This window comes from Protomyctophum bolini (assembly GCF_963924005.1).
Source record: "Protomyctophum bolini genome assembly, chromosome: 22".
Classification (NCBI taxonomy): Eukaryota; Metazoa; Chordata; class Actinopteri; order Myctophiformes; family Myctophidae; genus Protomyctophum; species Protomyctophum bolini.
The window spans coordinates 30,364,735-30,381,719 of NC_137883.1; the positions used below are offsets into that span (position 1 = coordinate 30,364,735).

General features: G+C 44.0%; 1 protein-coding gene across 1 annotated transcript in view; it reads right to left on the reverse strand.

Moving 5' to 3' along the window:
- ttll4 (tubulin tyrosine ligase-like family, member 4) overlaps positions 1-16,078 on the reverse strand; it is a 42,945-nt gene extending 26,867 nt beyond the window's left edge. Inside the window, exons 1-9 of the mRNA XM_080755792.1 lie at positions 15,970-16,078; positions 14,646-14,914; positions 14,398-14,506; positions 7,799-7,923; positions 7,026-7,281; positions 6,299-6,920; positions 5,536-5,730; positions 3,993-4,083; positions 2,286-2,406 (exon numbers count right to left, since the gene is read on the reverse strand). Coding sequence (XP_080611918.1) covers positions 2,286-2,406; positions 3,993-4,083; positions 5,536-5,730; positions 6,299-6,920; positions 7,026-7,281; positions 7,799-7,923; positions 14,398-14,506; positions 14,646-14,907 — 1,781 coding nt within the window. The 5' untranslated portion in view covers positions 14,908-14,914; positions 15,970-16,078. The remainder of the gene's footprint in view (positions 1-2,285; positions 2,407-3,992; positions 4,084-5,535; positions 5,731-6,298; positions 6,921-7,025; positions 7,282-7,798; positions 7,924-14,397; positions 14,507-14,645; positions 14,915-15,969) is intronic.
- Positions 16,079-16,985: the final 907 nt, after the last annotated feature.

Genomic DNA, 16,985 nt, shown 5'->3' on the forward strand with positions numbered 1-16,985 from the left:
GACAGACAGACATTCAGACATTCAGACATTCAGACATTCAGACATTCGCTGAATTATAGTATGACGATGCCAGAGGCCTCAGAGGAATGTTTAGTCAATGTACCTTAGTTTCCAGAGGACTGTTTAGTCAACGTACCTTAGTTTCCAGAGGACTGTTTAGTCAACGTACCTTAGTTTCCAGAGGACTGTTTAGTCAACGTACCTTAGTTTCCAGAGGACTGTTTAGTCAACGTACCTTAGTTTCCAGAGGACTGTTTAGTCAACGTACCTTAGTTTCCAGAGGACTGTTTAGTCAACATACCTTAGTTTCCAGAGGACTGTTTAGTCAACGTACCTTAGTTTCCAGTATCCAACCGTGCCTGGCCTTAACCCATTCTGACCTGAGATCAGATTAATTCGAACATTCCTTTCTGAGATATTAACCCATTCTGACCTGAGATCAGATTCTAAAAATGTTCTTCTACATCCTGACAGTTTTCTGAAAAAGCTATGTTTCTATGTCAGTCGTTCAAAATAGCAGACCTACAAGCTCGTAGATCTGATATTTTTAAAATAGCTAAAGCACGACATGGATGCTAGCACCAAAATGGGTTCCCGCCCAGAATGGGTTAAATTAGGCTTGGGCAATATTGTTTTTTGATGCCGTGAATAATATCGCGATAATCGGTATTATCGATTATCGGCCTTTTTCATTTGGCTGGAACCCGAAATGCTGCCAAACAGCAGTTGTATTTCCGGATGTTTCTTTTTTGCGAACCGACTTGCTAGGACTTGTTACTCTCCCCGGCGCCATGTTTGGTTTGCTTTCCTGGGCGGAGGCGGTTCCCACAACGCTGCCGTCGCCTCGTCGCCGTAATCCAGCGTCAGCGCCAGGCTAAATTATAGTTGTCTAAAATATACAGCACTTACTATGAGACCTAGCAGATCATGTCTGTCTGTCTGTCTGTGTGCCTGTGTGTCCCCCCCTTTGTGCCCATATATGGAGCTGAGTGATTTGTTTGTGATTGATGCAACACACTCCATATTTGGACGTATAGCTGCGTTCGCTTCCCGCGTTTGCGCGTCTTACTTGTATAATATTTCAAATATTGCGGTAAACGGTAATATCGGTATATTGCCCTAAATGCCATGCCAGTGTCTCTCTGTGTGAAGTGATAGCCACCATTGAAGAGCAGAGACAACATGGTCCTCTCTCTGAGTGAAGTGATAGCCACCATTGAAGAGCAGAGACAACATGGTCCTCTCTCTGAGTGAAGTGATAGCCACCATTGAAGGTAAATGGTAAATGGTAAATGGTGCATTTATATAGCGCCTTTATCCAAGGCGCTTTACATAGATTGTGCATTACATTCACCCATTCACACACCGATGGCAGCGGAAACCATGCAAGGCACCAACTAGCACATCGGGAGCAATTAGGGGTTCAGTGTCTTGCTCAAGGACACTTCGACAGTAACTCTGGGGGAGCCCGGGTTCGAACTGGCAACCTTGCGGTTCCCATCCAGGCACTCTACCCCTGAGCCACCGCCGCCCCACTGTGCCCCGCCCCACCGTGAAGAGCAGAGACATGGTCCAGTGTCTCTGTGTGAAGTGATAGCCACCATTGAAGAGCAGAGACATGGTCCAGTGTCTCTGTGTGAAGTGATAGCCACCATTGAAGAGCAGAGACATGGTCCAGTGTCTCTGTGTGAAGTTATTATAACCACCATTGAAGAGCAGAGACATGGTCCCGTGAAGACGACTCTCCACCACCCTCGTGTGGGCAAGCAAAGGAACTGCACTGTCTGTGTTGAAACTCACCTCTTGGCACTATAATGGCCGTATAATAACTATATAACTAATAACTAAATATAGATAATATATGAATATAATAGTGTCCATATACTAGGGTTTTAACCCCTTTTGGTGTTGGCATTATGTTATGCTTTAGCTATTGAAAAAAAGCAGATCTACAAGCTAAGAACGACTGACATAGAAACATAACTTTGTCAGAAAACTGTCAGGATGTAGAAGACATTTTTAGAATCTGATCTCAGGTCAGAACGGGTTAAGCAACTAGTAAACCCATAGTTGACTAGTTTTTGTAGATTATAGTGACCAATGTACACCGTTTTTAAATGTACAAATATCATTACAAAATAAATAAATATGTTTGTTTGCTTTACATAATATGGAGTTAAAGTCGACTAGTAAGAATCACTCCTAGCTCTACCGTATACAAATCAAATTGTCTAAGACAGTTTCTTTTTCTAATTTATACCGAACTTGCAATAATTGAAACTCACCCTCCAATCACGAGCTCCTCGGGGAGGGGGGAGGGGCACGAAGGCACCGGCCCATTGGTCAGCTGTATGGCGGAGATCTGATTGGCCACGGAGCCCACGGACGCAGACATCTGATTGGAGGCTGAAACAAAAAACAAAAAACAATCGGACCAACACGGATGTGAGAATACTTACTTATTTATTTTCAATAATATTTGTATTGGCTTTTTTTTATAACATACATTACATACAGTACATTCACACACACACACACACACACACACACACACACACACACACACACACACACACACACACACACACACACACACACACACACACACACACACACACACACACACACACACACACTTGCACTTGTATAAACAAAACAAAAAATAATTATCTAAATAAGAAAAAATAAAATAAAACATTTGTGTAGTTCTTTAGTTTCCAGTTCTGTTTCTTTTCCTCTTAAACAATAGTCTGTATAGTATTCATTATGTCTCCCTGTTTTTCTCTCCTTGCTTGAAGAAGTCCAAAGTCCAAGATTTTTGTCTGGTTAGTTGTCTGCAGAAAGTTCTTTGGATATATTCCAAGTATACAGAGTTTAGCGGAACTGTAGTTCTAGATATTTCCGACAAGACACCAAAATATTTTCATTTTATAGGACTCTCCCACATACAATGAAATAGAAACATCTGGAATACGAGCGGACATATGATGGAGTTTAAACCTTGTGTTTATGGTCTGTTTTTGTGCTTTTAAACATGCCCGTTTAAGCATTTATTTCATATTTACATGTCTTCTGTGGTCTCTAACATTACACCTATAGCTACATGTTTAAGCATTTATTTCATATTTACATGTCTTCTGTGGACTCTAACATTACACCTATAGCTACATGTTTAAGCATTTATTTCATATTTACATGTCTTCTGTGGTCTCTAACATTACACCTATAGCTACATGTTTAAGCATTTATTTCATATTTACATGTCTTCTGTGGTCTCTAACATTACACCTATAGCTACATGTTTAAGCATTTATTTCATATTTACATGTCTTCTGTGGTCTCTAACATTACACCTATAGCTACATGTTTAAGCATTTATTTCAAATTTACATGTCTTCTGTGGACTCTAACATTACAGATACCTGTTTAAGCATTTATTTCATATTTATATTTATTTCAGACATGCTCTAGTATGTGAGGTAGGCACAAACAAGGGACTAAATTATTTTCGCTCCTATGCCACCAAAATGTGGAACGCCCTACCAACAGTCATTAAGACATGTGAATCCCTTGACTCCTTCAAAACCGCTCTCAAAGGGCACCTACGGACGGCTGCAATTCGAAACTGGCCCCCGTAAAATCTGAATCCTCCCCCACCCCACCCCCCCCTTTTTCCCCTCACTGTATATGTATCTTTTCCCTTTTTGCTTATATATGATGAATTCCTGTTCTGTTCTTTAACTACATAGAAGTGTCTATTTGTATGTCTCTATATGTTTTGATGAATTGAACAATGTGGACCCTCTTGTAAACAAGTGTAATGCTTAATTGGGTCGTCCACTCACAGTTAACAGTCTCTGTATTGAGTTTGTGCTTGAAATGTACTGTAATTCTACAAACTGTTAATAAATATTTCAATCAATCAATCAATGAAGAGTCTGCCTGCGACATTAACTCGGTCAGTGCTCTCAGTGAAATCTGGTCACATTTACCTTGTAAACAGTCTGCGTCTTGCATGGCGCACACACTGGCGCCGTGCATGGAGGAGGGGGAGGAGTCTGTTGGTTCCACCACAACGCAGGCCTGTCAACGATTAGAATGTCAGTTAACAATTTTTTTTTGGGGGGGGGGGGACCCCGAACCCCTTTTGGTGTTACATGTTTAAGCACCCCCCTTATATAGCATTTCTGTAGACTTAAGATAGCATTTGATACGGACTTATAGCATGTTATGTAGACGGCACTATAATTGCATTTTATGCCTCACTAGTCAGTAGCCTGACACTCAGCCTGAATTTTTATTTCGTTTCACTCCATTATTCAGTCTGAAAGCCCTCCCTACTACAACCGTTTCTGGGATGGGCGTTGCCAAAGAGGCAGTCTTTGGTGATTGGTTCATACCAACCATTCAGAATAGTAGGAAAGCAGATGACGTTGTTGTCAATCATGTGGCTATGGCTAACCTGTTTGCTAACCAAACAAACAAAGCCAACGAGCACTACTAGCATGTAAACAAAAGCGGTAAAATATGTCGGATGATGATGTTTATAAAACCTCTCGTGTCTTCAAAGAAACTATTTATCATACGTCGATTTAATAGCCAGATTGATACGGTCGTGGGTTACCGCAGTGGGGGCAGCCATGTTTGTTTGTTTCTGGACGGCACTGTTGTTTGACGTCATCGAGTTGAAACGACGCTCGTTGAAACCGAGTCTGAGACCTCCTTCGAGGGCGTCACCAGACCCTAAATCGCCTGAACATAATTTTTTTATGTGGCTAGCGATTCAGGGGCTGGAGCCAGGCTATGTAGTCATAGCACGTCATAGTACATATGTATAGCATAGTAGTATAGATGTATAGTTTATACGTATAGCTTCATTATATCGATATTCCTGTTACTTTCTTAGCTTACGCATGTTTCTTGATAAATGTTTTTATGTGATGTATTCCCATGCTTTTTTGTTCTTGCTTAATGTAAGTCGCTCTGGATTAAGAGCGTCTGCTAAATGCCTACATTGTAAATTGTAATTGTGTTAGCATTACGTTATGCTTTAGCTATTGATGTGGCGTGCTACGAGCTTGTAGGTCTGCTATTTTTTGAAAAGAATCGACTGAACTTTTTTTAGAATCTGATCTCAGGTCAAAATGGGTTAAAGATCACAGGATCTACTGAATGTGTCAAACTGACATAGTGTGGCTTCACTACGACACACAGTAAGATACCTTCACAATCAGTAGATCATCTGTGATATTCTGTGGCCAGGTGTAATTTCTTGGGTAAAAAAAATATATATATATATATATATACATATTTAGCCCAATGCTCGAATGCCCCCGCCCCCTATCAAAAAACAGCTAAAATCCCTAAAACGAAAGAAAGCAGCAAAATGAAAAAGAAATCAACACTCATCTTTTACTTTCTCTAATAACCTAAAACATGAACCTAAATTTTGTGTTTTATATGAACGTCGTATTAAAGCATATAAGTATGCGGACGGACGGACGGATGGATGGGTGGACGGATGGGTGGACTTACCGTCGTGTTGGATGAAGGGGTGGAGCCTCTGGGGTGGGCGTCGGCACAGTGGTGGCTAAGGCACGGAGAAGGCACTAGGTCGTGCGGTGGCGCCCCCTGGTGGCCACACGGAGAAGGCACTGCGTGGTGCGGTGGTGCCCCCCGGTGGTCACACACAGTAAGGCAGGGAGGAGAATGGTCCGCGGCTGCTGCAGTCTACCGGAGAAAGATCACACCAGGCTGAAGTGAGCGGTGCTGCACTGCACTGCACTGCACTGCACTGCACTGTACTGTACTGTACTGTACTGTACTGTACTGTACTGTACTGTACTGTACTGTACTGCAGGGGTTCTCAACGTCCTTGGTCAGGGACCTCCGGAAATTATTTGACCATGTCAATTATTTGACCCCCCCCCCCCCAAATACAGACTGACTGCAAAAATAACCTTAACTAGATAAAGTCTCCACCAGGACAGGTCAGGTTGTGGCCTCCTGGTGGCGCTATACTATGGATTTTTGGACAGAATCTAGAGGAGTAACATCCAAAAATGTGTTTTTCAAAAGTGTGCCTCCTGGTGGCGCTATAACAGGCCGTTCAGAGGTTCATTGTTGGCATCCAGGGAGTGTGGGTGCAAAATGAGTAAAAAGCCCATTAGTTTTAGTCTTTAGTCTTTAGCTTTAGTTTTCATTTAGTTTCCATGTAGTTTTCGTCAGTGGAAAAAAGGTTGTCGACGAACATTTTTCGTCTCTGTTTTAGTCGTCGAAAACAACACTGGCGAGTTACCTTGTGTCCCGGCTCCACAGCGCCACCGGGGCCGATGGGTAAGGAACAGACCATTGGCTCGCCGCTTCGGGACTCGCATGCTTCCGATTGGCCGTCAGTCTCCAGGGTACCGCCCACCAGGGTACCTTTAGCCAGGGTAGAATTGGCCAAGGTACTGCTAGGTAGCGTAGCGTTAGCCGCGGTAATGCTAGCCAGGGTAGCAGTAGCCCCTGTACTGCTAGCCAGGGTAGCATTAGTCAGGGTACTGCTAGCTAGCATAGCGTTAGCTAGGCTAGCGTTAGCCACGGTACTGCTAGCCAGGGTAGCATTATCCACGGCACTGCTAGCCAGGGTAGCATTAGCCACGGCACTGCTAGCTAGCATAGCGTTAGCTAGGCTAGCGTTTCCAGGGTCAGGAGGTCGCTGCAGGATACTCCTCATCAGTTTCTGCACAGCGTCAGAGAACTCCATGTTAGCGCCACCCTGTGGACACTCTGTGGAGGGGCAGCGAGGAGCAGGAGGAGGAGTAGGTGGACTCTCCAACTCGAGGGGGGAGAGGAAAGGAGGGCGAGCAGCGTGACTCCTCCCACTGTCCTCAGAGGAGAGAGGCATTGTGGGAGCTGTAGTTCCGCTGCTCCTCAGCCTGCGGAAGAAAACGGAGACATTGGACTACAACTCCCTAGCATCTTAGAGACATTGGACTACAATTCCCCGTCATCTCGGAGACATTGGACTACAGAAGGCATACCTAGCGTCTAGCGGTGTCCCGTCGGCCTCCTCCTCGTGCTCAGCGGGACCCTCCGTGCCGCACCGTCGCTGCCGTGCGCCGGTTCGAGTCCCGGCTGCTCCGCGGCGCAGTTTCCAGAGCAGGCTCGGCACGGCGGCTGCAGTTCCACCACTCACCACCAGGGGGGAGGGGGAGGAGTCCAGCCGCGGTTTTGCCACGCCTCCCCCGCCCCAGGGAGACGACTGATTGGCTGGCATGACGACGACCGACGCTGTCCCTGAAATGAAGGGGTTGATAATAAGTATAGCTGCAAGCAGCGATGAGACGGGACCTTTTAGGCTCTGCTTAACCCATTCTGACCTGAGATCAGATTCATACGAGGTTTCCACTGGACTACACACTGGTCTGATGAACCCATTCTGACCTGAGATCAGATTCTAAAAATGTCAGTCGTTCCTTAGATTTTTCAAAAATAGAAGACCTACAAGCTCGTAGCGCGCCACTCGGTGGCGCGCTACGAGCTTGTAGATCTGCTATTTTTCAATAGCTAAAGCATAACATGATGCTGAACACCAAAATGGGTTCCCGTTCAGAATGGGTTAACACCAACGCTGCCGTGGACGTGAATACGCGTCTTCAGGGCTTTTTTATTGATCGATATGAAAACATCACACCTGTGTGAAGTGAGGGACCCACTGGAACTCCCTCAAGGACCCCTGGGGGTCCCCGGACCCCACTTTGGGAACCACTGCCATAGACAGTTGTGTAGATATAGTCACTACTACTATACTGACCTGTAGCTGCTCTCTGATTGGAGGGTCTGGCTGTAGCTGCTCTCTGATTGGAGGGTCTGGCTGGAGCAGCTCTCTGATTGGTTGTTTTGGGTGGAGAGGGAAAGGTGGGGTAGACGGAAACAGTCCTGGTTGGAAGGAAGGTAAAAGGGGGGGGGAAATATGAATACATTAATACATCAATATATCAATATATTAATATATCAATATATCAATATATCAATATATCAATATATCAATATATTATTCCAACCAGTTCCTTTCCCCTCATGCAGGCGCCCCGGCTGGCCAGGGGGAGGCAGTTTAGAGACCAGGATTACTGCATGTTTTTGTGAGGGTACCTGCCTACCCTAGGGGACACGGGGAGAACATGTGAGGGTACCTACCCTAGGGGACACGGGGAGAACATGTGAGGGTACCTACCCTAGGGGACACGGGGAGAACATGTGAGGGTACCTACCCTAGGGGACACGGGGAGAACATGAAAACGCCACACAGAAAGGCCCTTTCGCCAACCCCGCCTTCGGGTATGGGCACTGATGACGCGGAGAAGGAAACACGCCGCCAGCGCCCACAGCGTCCCGAGCGGGAATCGAACCCATAGGACCTTCTAGCTGTGAGGCGACAGCACTACCAACTGTGCCACCGTGCCCCCAGATGAGGCCTTTCTAGGCCTTTTTTAAAGTTTTACATTTTCAAATGGCGCTGGATAAATAAAGCGACAGTGTTCAGTGTCTCAATAGCTCTTCCCCGTGACCGCGCGTCTAAAATATGAACGCTTCTAACGACTCTTAAGGTCATTACACACTGGCGAATTGGCAACGCATCGTGCGAATAATTCGCATTTACAAAAAAAACAATTGAAGTCAATGCAAGCTTCCACATCAGTGGCGAATGTGCGTAAATTCGACAGTTTTCGCTCTTTATATGTTCGCTCTGGTGTCGAATTTTGCAGACATTCGCAGGCGAACTGCAGCACCTCTGACCAATCAGAATGCAGCCCAAACTTGTTGCCGTGTATAAACAGTGGCATACCGTACCGTACAGTAGCCGTCAACAGAGCAGCCGTCGGTCCGGCTACGCGGGTCGGGATAGCGCAGCAGCGCACACACTGTTGCACACCTCCCCTCCTACAACTCTGTTGGGTGTGTGTGTGTGTGCGCTCGCGTGTGCGTGCGTGCCGTGGACATGGCACATGTGTGTGCGTGTGCAACGGCAACAGCGAGCAGCGGGCTCCGCCAAACTTTGGTCTGTGTGTAGGGTGGTCTCAGGTAAAGTGGGCCATATCACTAAGGTAAAATGAGCCAGCTATAAGGTTTCTAGACCTTTGAGTTTTAACAGCCAATGCTGCACATCATGTGCACACAGGACATTATGTCTTGACACAGCCGTACTTGACAAAACAATTGATTTTTTCAAAATGGCCACCAGCAACAACTCTTTTCTTATGAATGATGGATATAATATGATATTTCAGACTAATTTACCATATATAGTACTTGGTAAGTGTCTTTTGCATAATTTGAAAATGGTCATTGAATATTCAAGATGGCCGCCATCACTTGTATGATTGTCTGATATATGGGTGATCTTCGGTGTCAAATCAGTATTTCTTTATGATCCAGAATTCAATCTTTGGAATTGGCCAGAAGCTTCCTTCTACCTCCCAAATGAATATCAACAGGGCATGTGTATAAGCTCAGAAGCCCATATAGTAAGAGAAATCTATGAAAATCTGGGAACTAAATCGTTACCAAGAAATTTCGGGAGGCACACTATTTTCCGACAGCATTCTAGCCGACGGGGCAACGGTCCGCTCCGCAGCGGGGGGACCGTCGCTGCGATGCGAAAAAGCGATGGTCCGACATGTGCTGCTCCCGTGCTTGCGGTTAGGGTTAGGTTAGGATTGAGGTTTCGGATCAATATGCTGTCGGAAAAAAGACCTGCACCCGAAATTTCTTCACCAATGTGTTTCTAAATGTGTCTAATAGCATGTACTAAAAGTTTGAAATTCAACTCCTGTGGGAAATTGAGTTATTAGCATATGTGACCATACCCATATCATCCTATATAAGGCCAAAAAGTCAAGATTTCATCATTCTTTAAAGGGACACTTCACCCTTTTTGCAAAAATATATATGTTAATGACGTTTAGAAGCTTTAGATCACTTTCCTAGGGGTATTTATGTGTGTAATATGTGGTTTTAGATATTTTAGATTGTAGCAGTGAGCCTGTTGTCTCTGATGTCATGGACACTGGTCTCACTACCTTCCTGAACTACAATTCCCATAATTCATTGGTGCACTGCTCCTCCTTGTTGATAGGGGGGAGAGCTGTCTTACTGAGACAACATGTAGTCCAGGAAGGAAATGAGCCCAGTGTCCATGACATCAGAGACAACAGGCTCACTGCTACAATCTAAAATATCTAAAACCACATATTACACACATAAAGACCCCCAGGAAAGTGTTCTAAAGCTCCTAAACGTCATTAACATATATTTTTTTGCAAAAAGGGTGAAGTGTCCCTTTAAGTAGCATGTGACATATGAAACTAGGGGTTTTTCATGATTTTGAATCCTTTCCAAGCATTAGTTTTGCACAAAAAACACACCTTGGGCTAAATTAGGCCATATCCACTTGACCAAATGTGCTGACCTCTTCACGTTTGTGATGACGGCTATGGCCGTTTTCCTCCCTAATGCTTGGAATGGATTCAGAATCATGAAAACCCCCTAGTTTCATATGTCACATGCTACTGAAAGAATGATGAAATTTGGACTTTTTTTTCTTTATATAGGATGTTATGGGTATGGTCACATATTATGCTAATAACTCAATTTCCCACAGGAGTTGAATTACAAACTTTTAGTACATGTTATTAGACACCTTTAGAAACACATTGGTGAAGACATTTTCTTGGTAACGATTTAGTTCCCAGATTGGTCAAATACCTGATAAAATGCCCTTACTAATACAGCCCACACAGTGTCTTTTTCCTGTGGCCAACATGCTTGACAGTGTCACAACCCGTCAATGCATGGAACACTGTTTAGTTTGTGTGCTTTCTCCTGCCACAGCCCTGCTGCAATTTAATGGGATTGTGACATTAAAAAAAAGATTTTGGAATTGTTCTTATTTTTTTCTAATCTCAATTGCACCCAAAAAACATGAACTTTTAACATTCAGTAGATTTTCTGTGATGTGGGGTTTTCTGGCTCAAACAGGTGCTCTGATTTGCCGGCAGTTTGTGATGTAAGAGCCTGCAAATCCCATATATGTCAATGGGATTTGCCAGCAGATGTCACTGTTTTCACTGTGTTGCCTGTTTTCATTGTAGCTCAAAAGGCTTCCAAACCCCAAAGAAAACTTCAGACCACAGAAAATCCACTGAATGTTCAAAGTTCAGGTTTTTTGGGTGTAATTGAGGTCATAAAACCTAAAAGAAAAAAGAAAAACGAAAAAAAATGAAAATGAATGTCATAAAACCTTTAATGGGCTGCTATAAGTATCGGACATTGCTTATGGTTCTGACTATGTTCATGACTTCCATTGACACACCCAATAATGAAAACAGGTATTCCATTGAGAAACCATGAAATAGACACCAAGTTTGCGTTGTTTCTAGCTCATCTGGTTCAGAAGTTCGAGCCAAACCTATTTTCTGCGTGCTAATATTGTGGCGGCCATAAAAAATGGCAAAAAATTAAGGGCCAGCCCTATACCTGGGCCCTCATCACACCATGTACACTCAAGACACTGCCCCCGCTGCCACACGTAGATCTCCATATATGGAGCTGACCTGTTCTGGATAATGTTGATCTGACCTCATCTGTACACTCAAGGAAGACACGCTCCATTTTAGCTCTGGTCCATAGCTCTAATGCGTTGCATTAGAGCTATGTTACTATCAACTTCCGCCGCTCGCATGAATGCAGACCAGCCTCTACTCTTTAGTGTAAATAAAAAGAACGTTTTTGCTACTCACCAAAACAAAGGCGGGTTGTGTCAATAGAAAGACTACTTCCCTTAGTGGAAGCACTCTGAGCCCCCCCACCACACGTATAAACTGTACTTTTTGGCCAAAAAGGGATTTTGTTTCCACCGAAAAAAAAAAACATTTTTAGTTACTCCGCTGCGCCCTCTGCTGATCTTGCCCAGAGAACTGCCTCATAGAGGATATTTTTCCTCCGGTGAAAAAAAATCCCTTTTTGGCCAAAAAGTACCGTTTATACGTGTGGCGGGGGGCTCAGAGTGCTTCCACTAAGGAAAGTAGTCTTTCTATTGACACAACCCGCCTTTGTTTTGGTGAGTAGCAAAAACGTTCTTTTTATTTTCGCCAAAGAGGAGAGGCTGGTCTGATTTCGATTTGAGATTTAAAATTGTAAGTCCCATAGCCTTGTACTTACTGCGCAGGGCAGAATCGTAGAAGCAGTAGAAGGTTATGGATCAGAGCTAGCTCCATTTATGGCCAGTACAGAATTAATTCCATATGTTGATCTGATGCCCCCCCCCCCCCCCCATGCCAAAGTGCCAGCGCTCACCCAGCAGTCTGCTGTCACCCAGGCGGATGCATGCACGCTCGCTCCTTGCCCTCAGGGTGTCTTACTGGTTTATTTAACCCATTCTGACCTGAGATCAGATTCATACGAGGTTTCCACTGGACACACACACTGGTCTGATTAACCCATTCTGACCTGAGATCAGATTCTAAAAATGTCAGTCGTTCTTCGATTCTTTCAAAAATAGCAGACCTACAAGCTCGTAGCGCGCCACTCGGTGGCGCGCTATGAGCTTGTAGATCTGCTATTTTTCAATAGCTAAAGCACGACATGATGCTGACACCGTTCAGAATGGGTTAATACAATGTAGGGCTAATGACATTATTGTGGGTATTGGGTATAGCCCCTCCTATATTCAGCTATTTTTGTCCTAACACAGACATGAAATGCCATTCACAATGAATGGAGAATTTACGTCATGTGTCTGAGCAAATCGGCGATTTTTGTCCCACACAAAGACTAAATTCCCATCGACAATGAATGGATTAATGAACGATGAAAAGAGCACCCTTCACTTCACACGGGTGTGATTTCTTTTAAATCAGAAATGACTGTTTTTCTTTGCAGCTTGAGTGGCCCATTTTAGCTGAAAATTAAAATTAAAAAAAGTCGGCTAAGCAGTATACGTGATCACCTTATCATTGACAACTGAGATTGCTTTCACCTGGCATTTACCCTGAGTAGTCATATATGACTGATATTATTTCATCTGTTGCGTCAAGTGATGAATTGCATCTCCCGCCATAACAACCATAGACTGTTTTATGTCAAGTACACTTGTAGCGAGAATCATGTGCATCCATTGGCTGTTCAACTTTAAAAAGCAAGGCTAAAACAAAACGGTGGCCCATCTTAGCTGATCAGGTGGCTAATTTTACATGAAAATGCTACATCTTAAAAATATGTGACAGCTTGTTTCAGAAGCTGTAGGGACTAAACTATTATTTGTTATTAAATACATTTAACTTAAACATAATTAAACAGTCAATAATAATCATATGAACCCAATTTAGTGTCATGCATTGCTTTTTCTCAGTTTAATTACCAAATTACCAAAAAGCGGCCCAAATTAGCTGACATCCCACTTCACAAGTGTAAATAATGTATTTCTTGTTTTTGTATGTTATTTTCTATACCTATGTTTGATTACTTTGTTAATTTGTTTAAATTGTATATTAACTTTGGTGAGAACCACATATAAGCCCTCCCTGGGTTTCTTTTCTCACCTGCACACACTTCTTTTATTGATGTTACCTTTTTGTACTGTTTTTATTGTGCGAAATAAACTAAACTAAACTAAACATCCCCCTATTTATAATCTTATTTTATCGACGGCACGGGTGAGCAGCCGACCGGGACCGGCCGTCGATCCCAAATGCCTCTGGAGTCCACATCACGGTAGTGAAGAAGACAAGAAGTGGTGGAAAAGGATAGTAGGATATACCAATACAAACAAAAGAGGTAGAGTCTGTATGGTATTAGCGCACGGTGCACACCAATAGTGAGGATGGAGGAGGTGCGTGCTGACCACGGGACGGGAGACGGACTTGTAAAGGAAGGATCGGTTGCACAGCTCGTAGTCACGAATCACGATACAGAACACTTCTATTAAAAGACCAACGTTTCGGCACCCGAGTGCCTTCTCTTCAGGGTATGAAAGAAAGGATACCAATAATGACATAACGCAGGAGAAGAGGAGTGGAGTGAAGGAGAGGAGGGGGAGAGGAGATTGGAGTGGAGGGCTGGCGAATATAATCGCACAATACGCGTCGCATTTATATGTGTACAGACGCGACTAAATTCGCCGGGGCAAATATTTCGCATTTTTTTGGATCGCTTATTCGCATCGCGTGGCTAATTCGCCAGTGTGTAATGACCTTTAGCGAGTGATTAATCCGCCGTTGTTGTTGTTCTGGGTTACGGAGGAGGCCGTCTTCTTCTACAGCCCAATAGAAACGGTGGTGAACGGTGGCGCCCCCTGCTGGCGGGGCTTGAGTTCATCAAAACATGTGGAGGATGTAAAATGAAAGCGCCAAATACCTGATTGGTCCGTAGGTGAAGGGGGAGGTCCTTTTCCCTAAGAGCCCGCCTCCTCTCGTGACATCACCGGTACCGGCACTCCAGCACCTCCAGGGGGCGGGGCACAGGCCTGTCAGTCACAATTAACCAATCACAATCACAGCACCTGCAGGGGGTGGAGCCTATCCTGCAGGGGGCGGAGCCTATTCTGCAGGGGGCGTGGCCTAGGCCTGTCAGTCACAGTTAATTGTCAACGGTGATCACCCTACCGTCAGTAGGAGGAGGAGGCGGAGCTTGCCGGCAGGACGGGGCGGAGCTTCTCCGCTGGACGCTCACCACCGCGCGGGAACGGGGACGGGGGAGGGTCTTCCGCTGCTGCCGCCGCCTGTCGGAGGCGGAGTTTAACACGGCCGACCGGGCTCGAACCAATAGAAGAACAGGGGCAGGGGCTAGGGAAACAGGGGGAGGGGCTAGAGCGACAGGGGGAGGGGCTAAAGTGCCGTCCTGCTCAGTGGGTCGGCAGGAGGCCATCCATCACCTGGAGGAAGACGAGACAAAAGATGATAAAAATACCACGTTTCCATTATAAAAATACCACGTTTCCATTGGCTCCTATAGAGCGCCGCAGTCCCTCCCCCTTTCAGAAAAACGAGTGGCCCAGGAAATGAAACCCCAATGCATTCTCCCATCGGCACTTCTAATATAATTTATTTAAAGACGGTTACGCCGCGGACAAAGCCAACTCGGATCGTGACAAATCATGACAATGAACACAATGTTTTGGTTATTAATTATTTGATCGGCCCAAAACATTGTGTTCATTGTCATGATTTGTCACGATCCGAGTTTGGCTTTGTCCGCGGCGTAACCGTCTTTAAATAAATTATATTAGAAGTGCCGATGGGAGAATGCATTGGGGTTTCATTTCCTGGGCCACTCGCTTTTCTGAAAGGGGGAGGGACTGTGGCGCTCTATAGTGTCTCCTATAGTGTCTCCTATAGTGTCTCCTATAGCCACGTTAATGCATCTTTCAAACATCTCACCAACACTCAAGCGGCTCTCCGTGAACAGAGGGTATGTAAATCTGCATCCCATGGAATAAGCTGTCAGAGACCCTGGGGTCCAACATTCAGAAAAGCTCTCTCTCTCTCTCTCTCTCTCTCTCTGTGTCTGTGTCTCTCTCTCTCTCTCTCTCTGTGTCTCTCTCTGTGTCTGTGTCTGTCTCTCTCTCTCTCTCTCTCTCTCTCTCTCTCTGTGTCTCTCTCTGTGTCTCTCTCTGTGTCTGTGTGTCTCTCTCTGTGTCTGTGTGTCTCTCTCTGTGTCTGTGTGTCTCTCTCTGTGTCTGTGTGTGTGTGTGTGTCTCTCTCTCTCTCTCTCTCTCTCTCTCTCTCTCTCTCTCTCTCTCTCTCTCTCTCTCACACACAAATCAATGACATGCTAACTCTGCTAACATGCTGCTGTCACGTTGGCTGCTAAGTCAGTTTAGCAGGGGCAACACACACACACACACACACACACACACACACGCGCGCGCGCGCGCGCGCGTACACACACAGCGGACACTTTGAATTTGAAATATAAATGTATACTCACTCACTATCAGTTGTCATCCGAGTGTGTGTGCGTGTGTGTGTGTCACGTTGTAGCAACCTGCTATCAACACAACCTCTCTCTCTCTCTCTATCTCTCTCTCTCTCTCTCTGTGTTGCCAGGTTTTGCGAGAGAAGCAAGCGTTTTTTGTTGTTGTTTTTGTTTTTTTTATTATTATTATTATTATTATTATAATAATAATAATAATAATTATTATTATTATTGTTATTATTATTTGTAGCAGTAATATGTTGGTATCATGTTTTGTTGCATATATCTATAATACATAATATATTAAATAGAAACCAGCGTAATGCTGTATCAGTAACAGTCTCTGTATCGAGTTCTGAAAACTGTCAATAAATACTTCAATCAATCAATGGTATCATATTACTTTTAATTCCATATATGGTGAGTGACACAACCAATGATAATTAAGACTGTGCGGGAAACCCTTTAGGTGTTTTAAGCATTATGTTAAATACTTTAGCTGTTGAAAAAAAGCAGATCTCCGCGCTACGAGCTTGTTGGGGAACAAGATATTATTAGATATTATTAGATCCAGCCGACATGAAATAGTTTGAGAACCACTGATATAGAAACACGGAGTCTTTCAGAAAACTGTCAGGATTTAGAAGACATTTTGTTAGAATCGACCTCAGGTCTAATTACTCACCATAATGTTTACAAGCAGATATAAAAGTAGTATTTCACTGAAGTTAAAGTATATGAACACTGGAACGTATAAATACTGTGTTTATACAGTTAAACGTCCAGTAAAGTAACACACGTTGGTATAGAAATGTACTTAAAGTACGGAAAGTACACATTATTATATTATTATGCATGTTTTCAAATGTATAAACATCGTTTTGAAAATAGCCTGAACAATCTACAATGACAATAGCCCCTAAACTGCCTAAAGTCTGTATAGATATTAGTAGCCATGCACTAGCCTATAATAATAATAATATAATATATTTAATACTAATAATAGTATTAAAAGACTGATATAGACT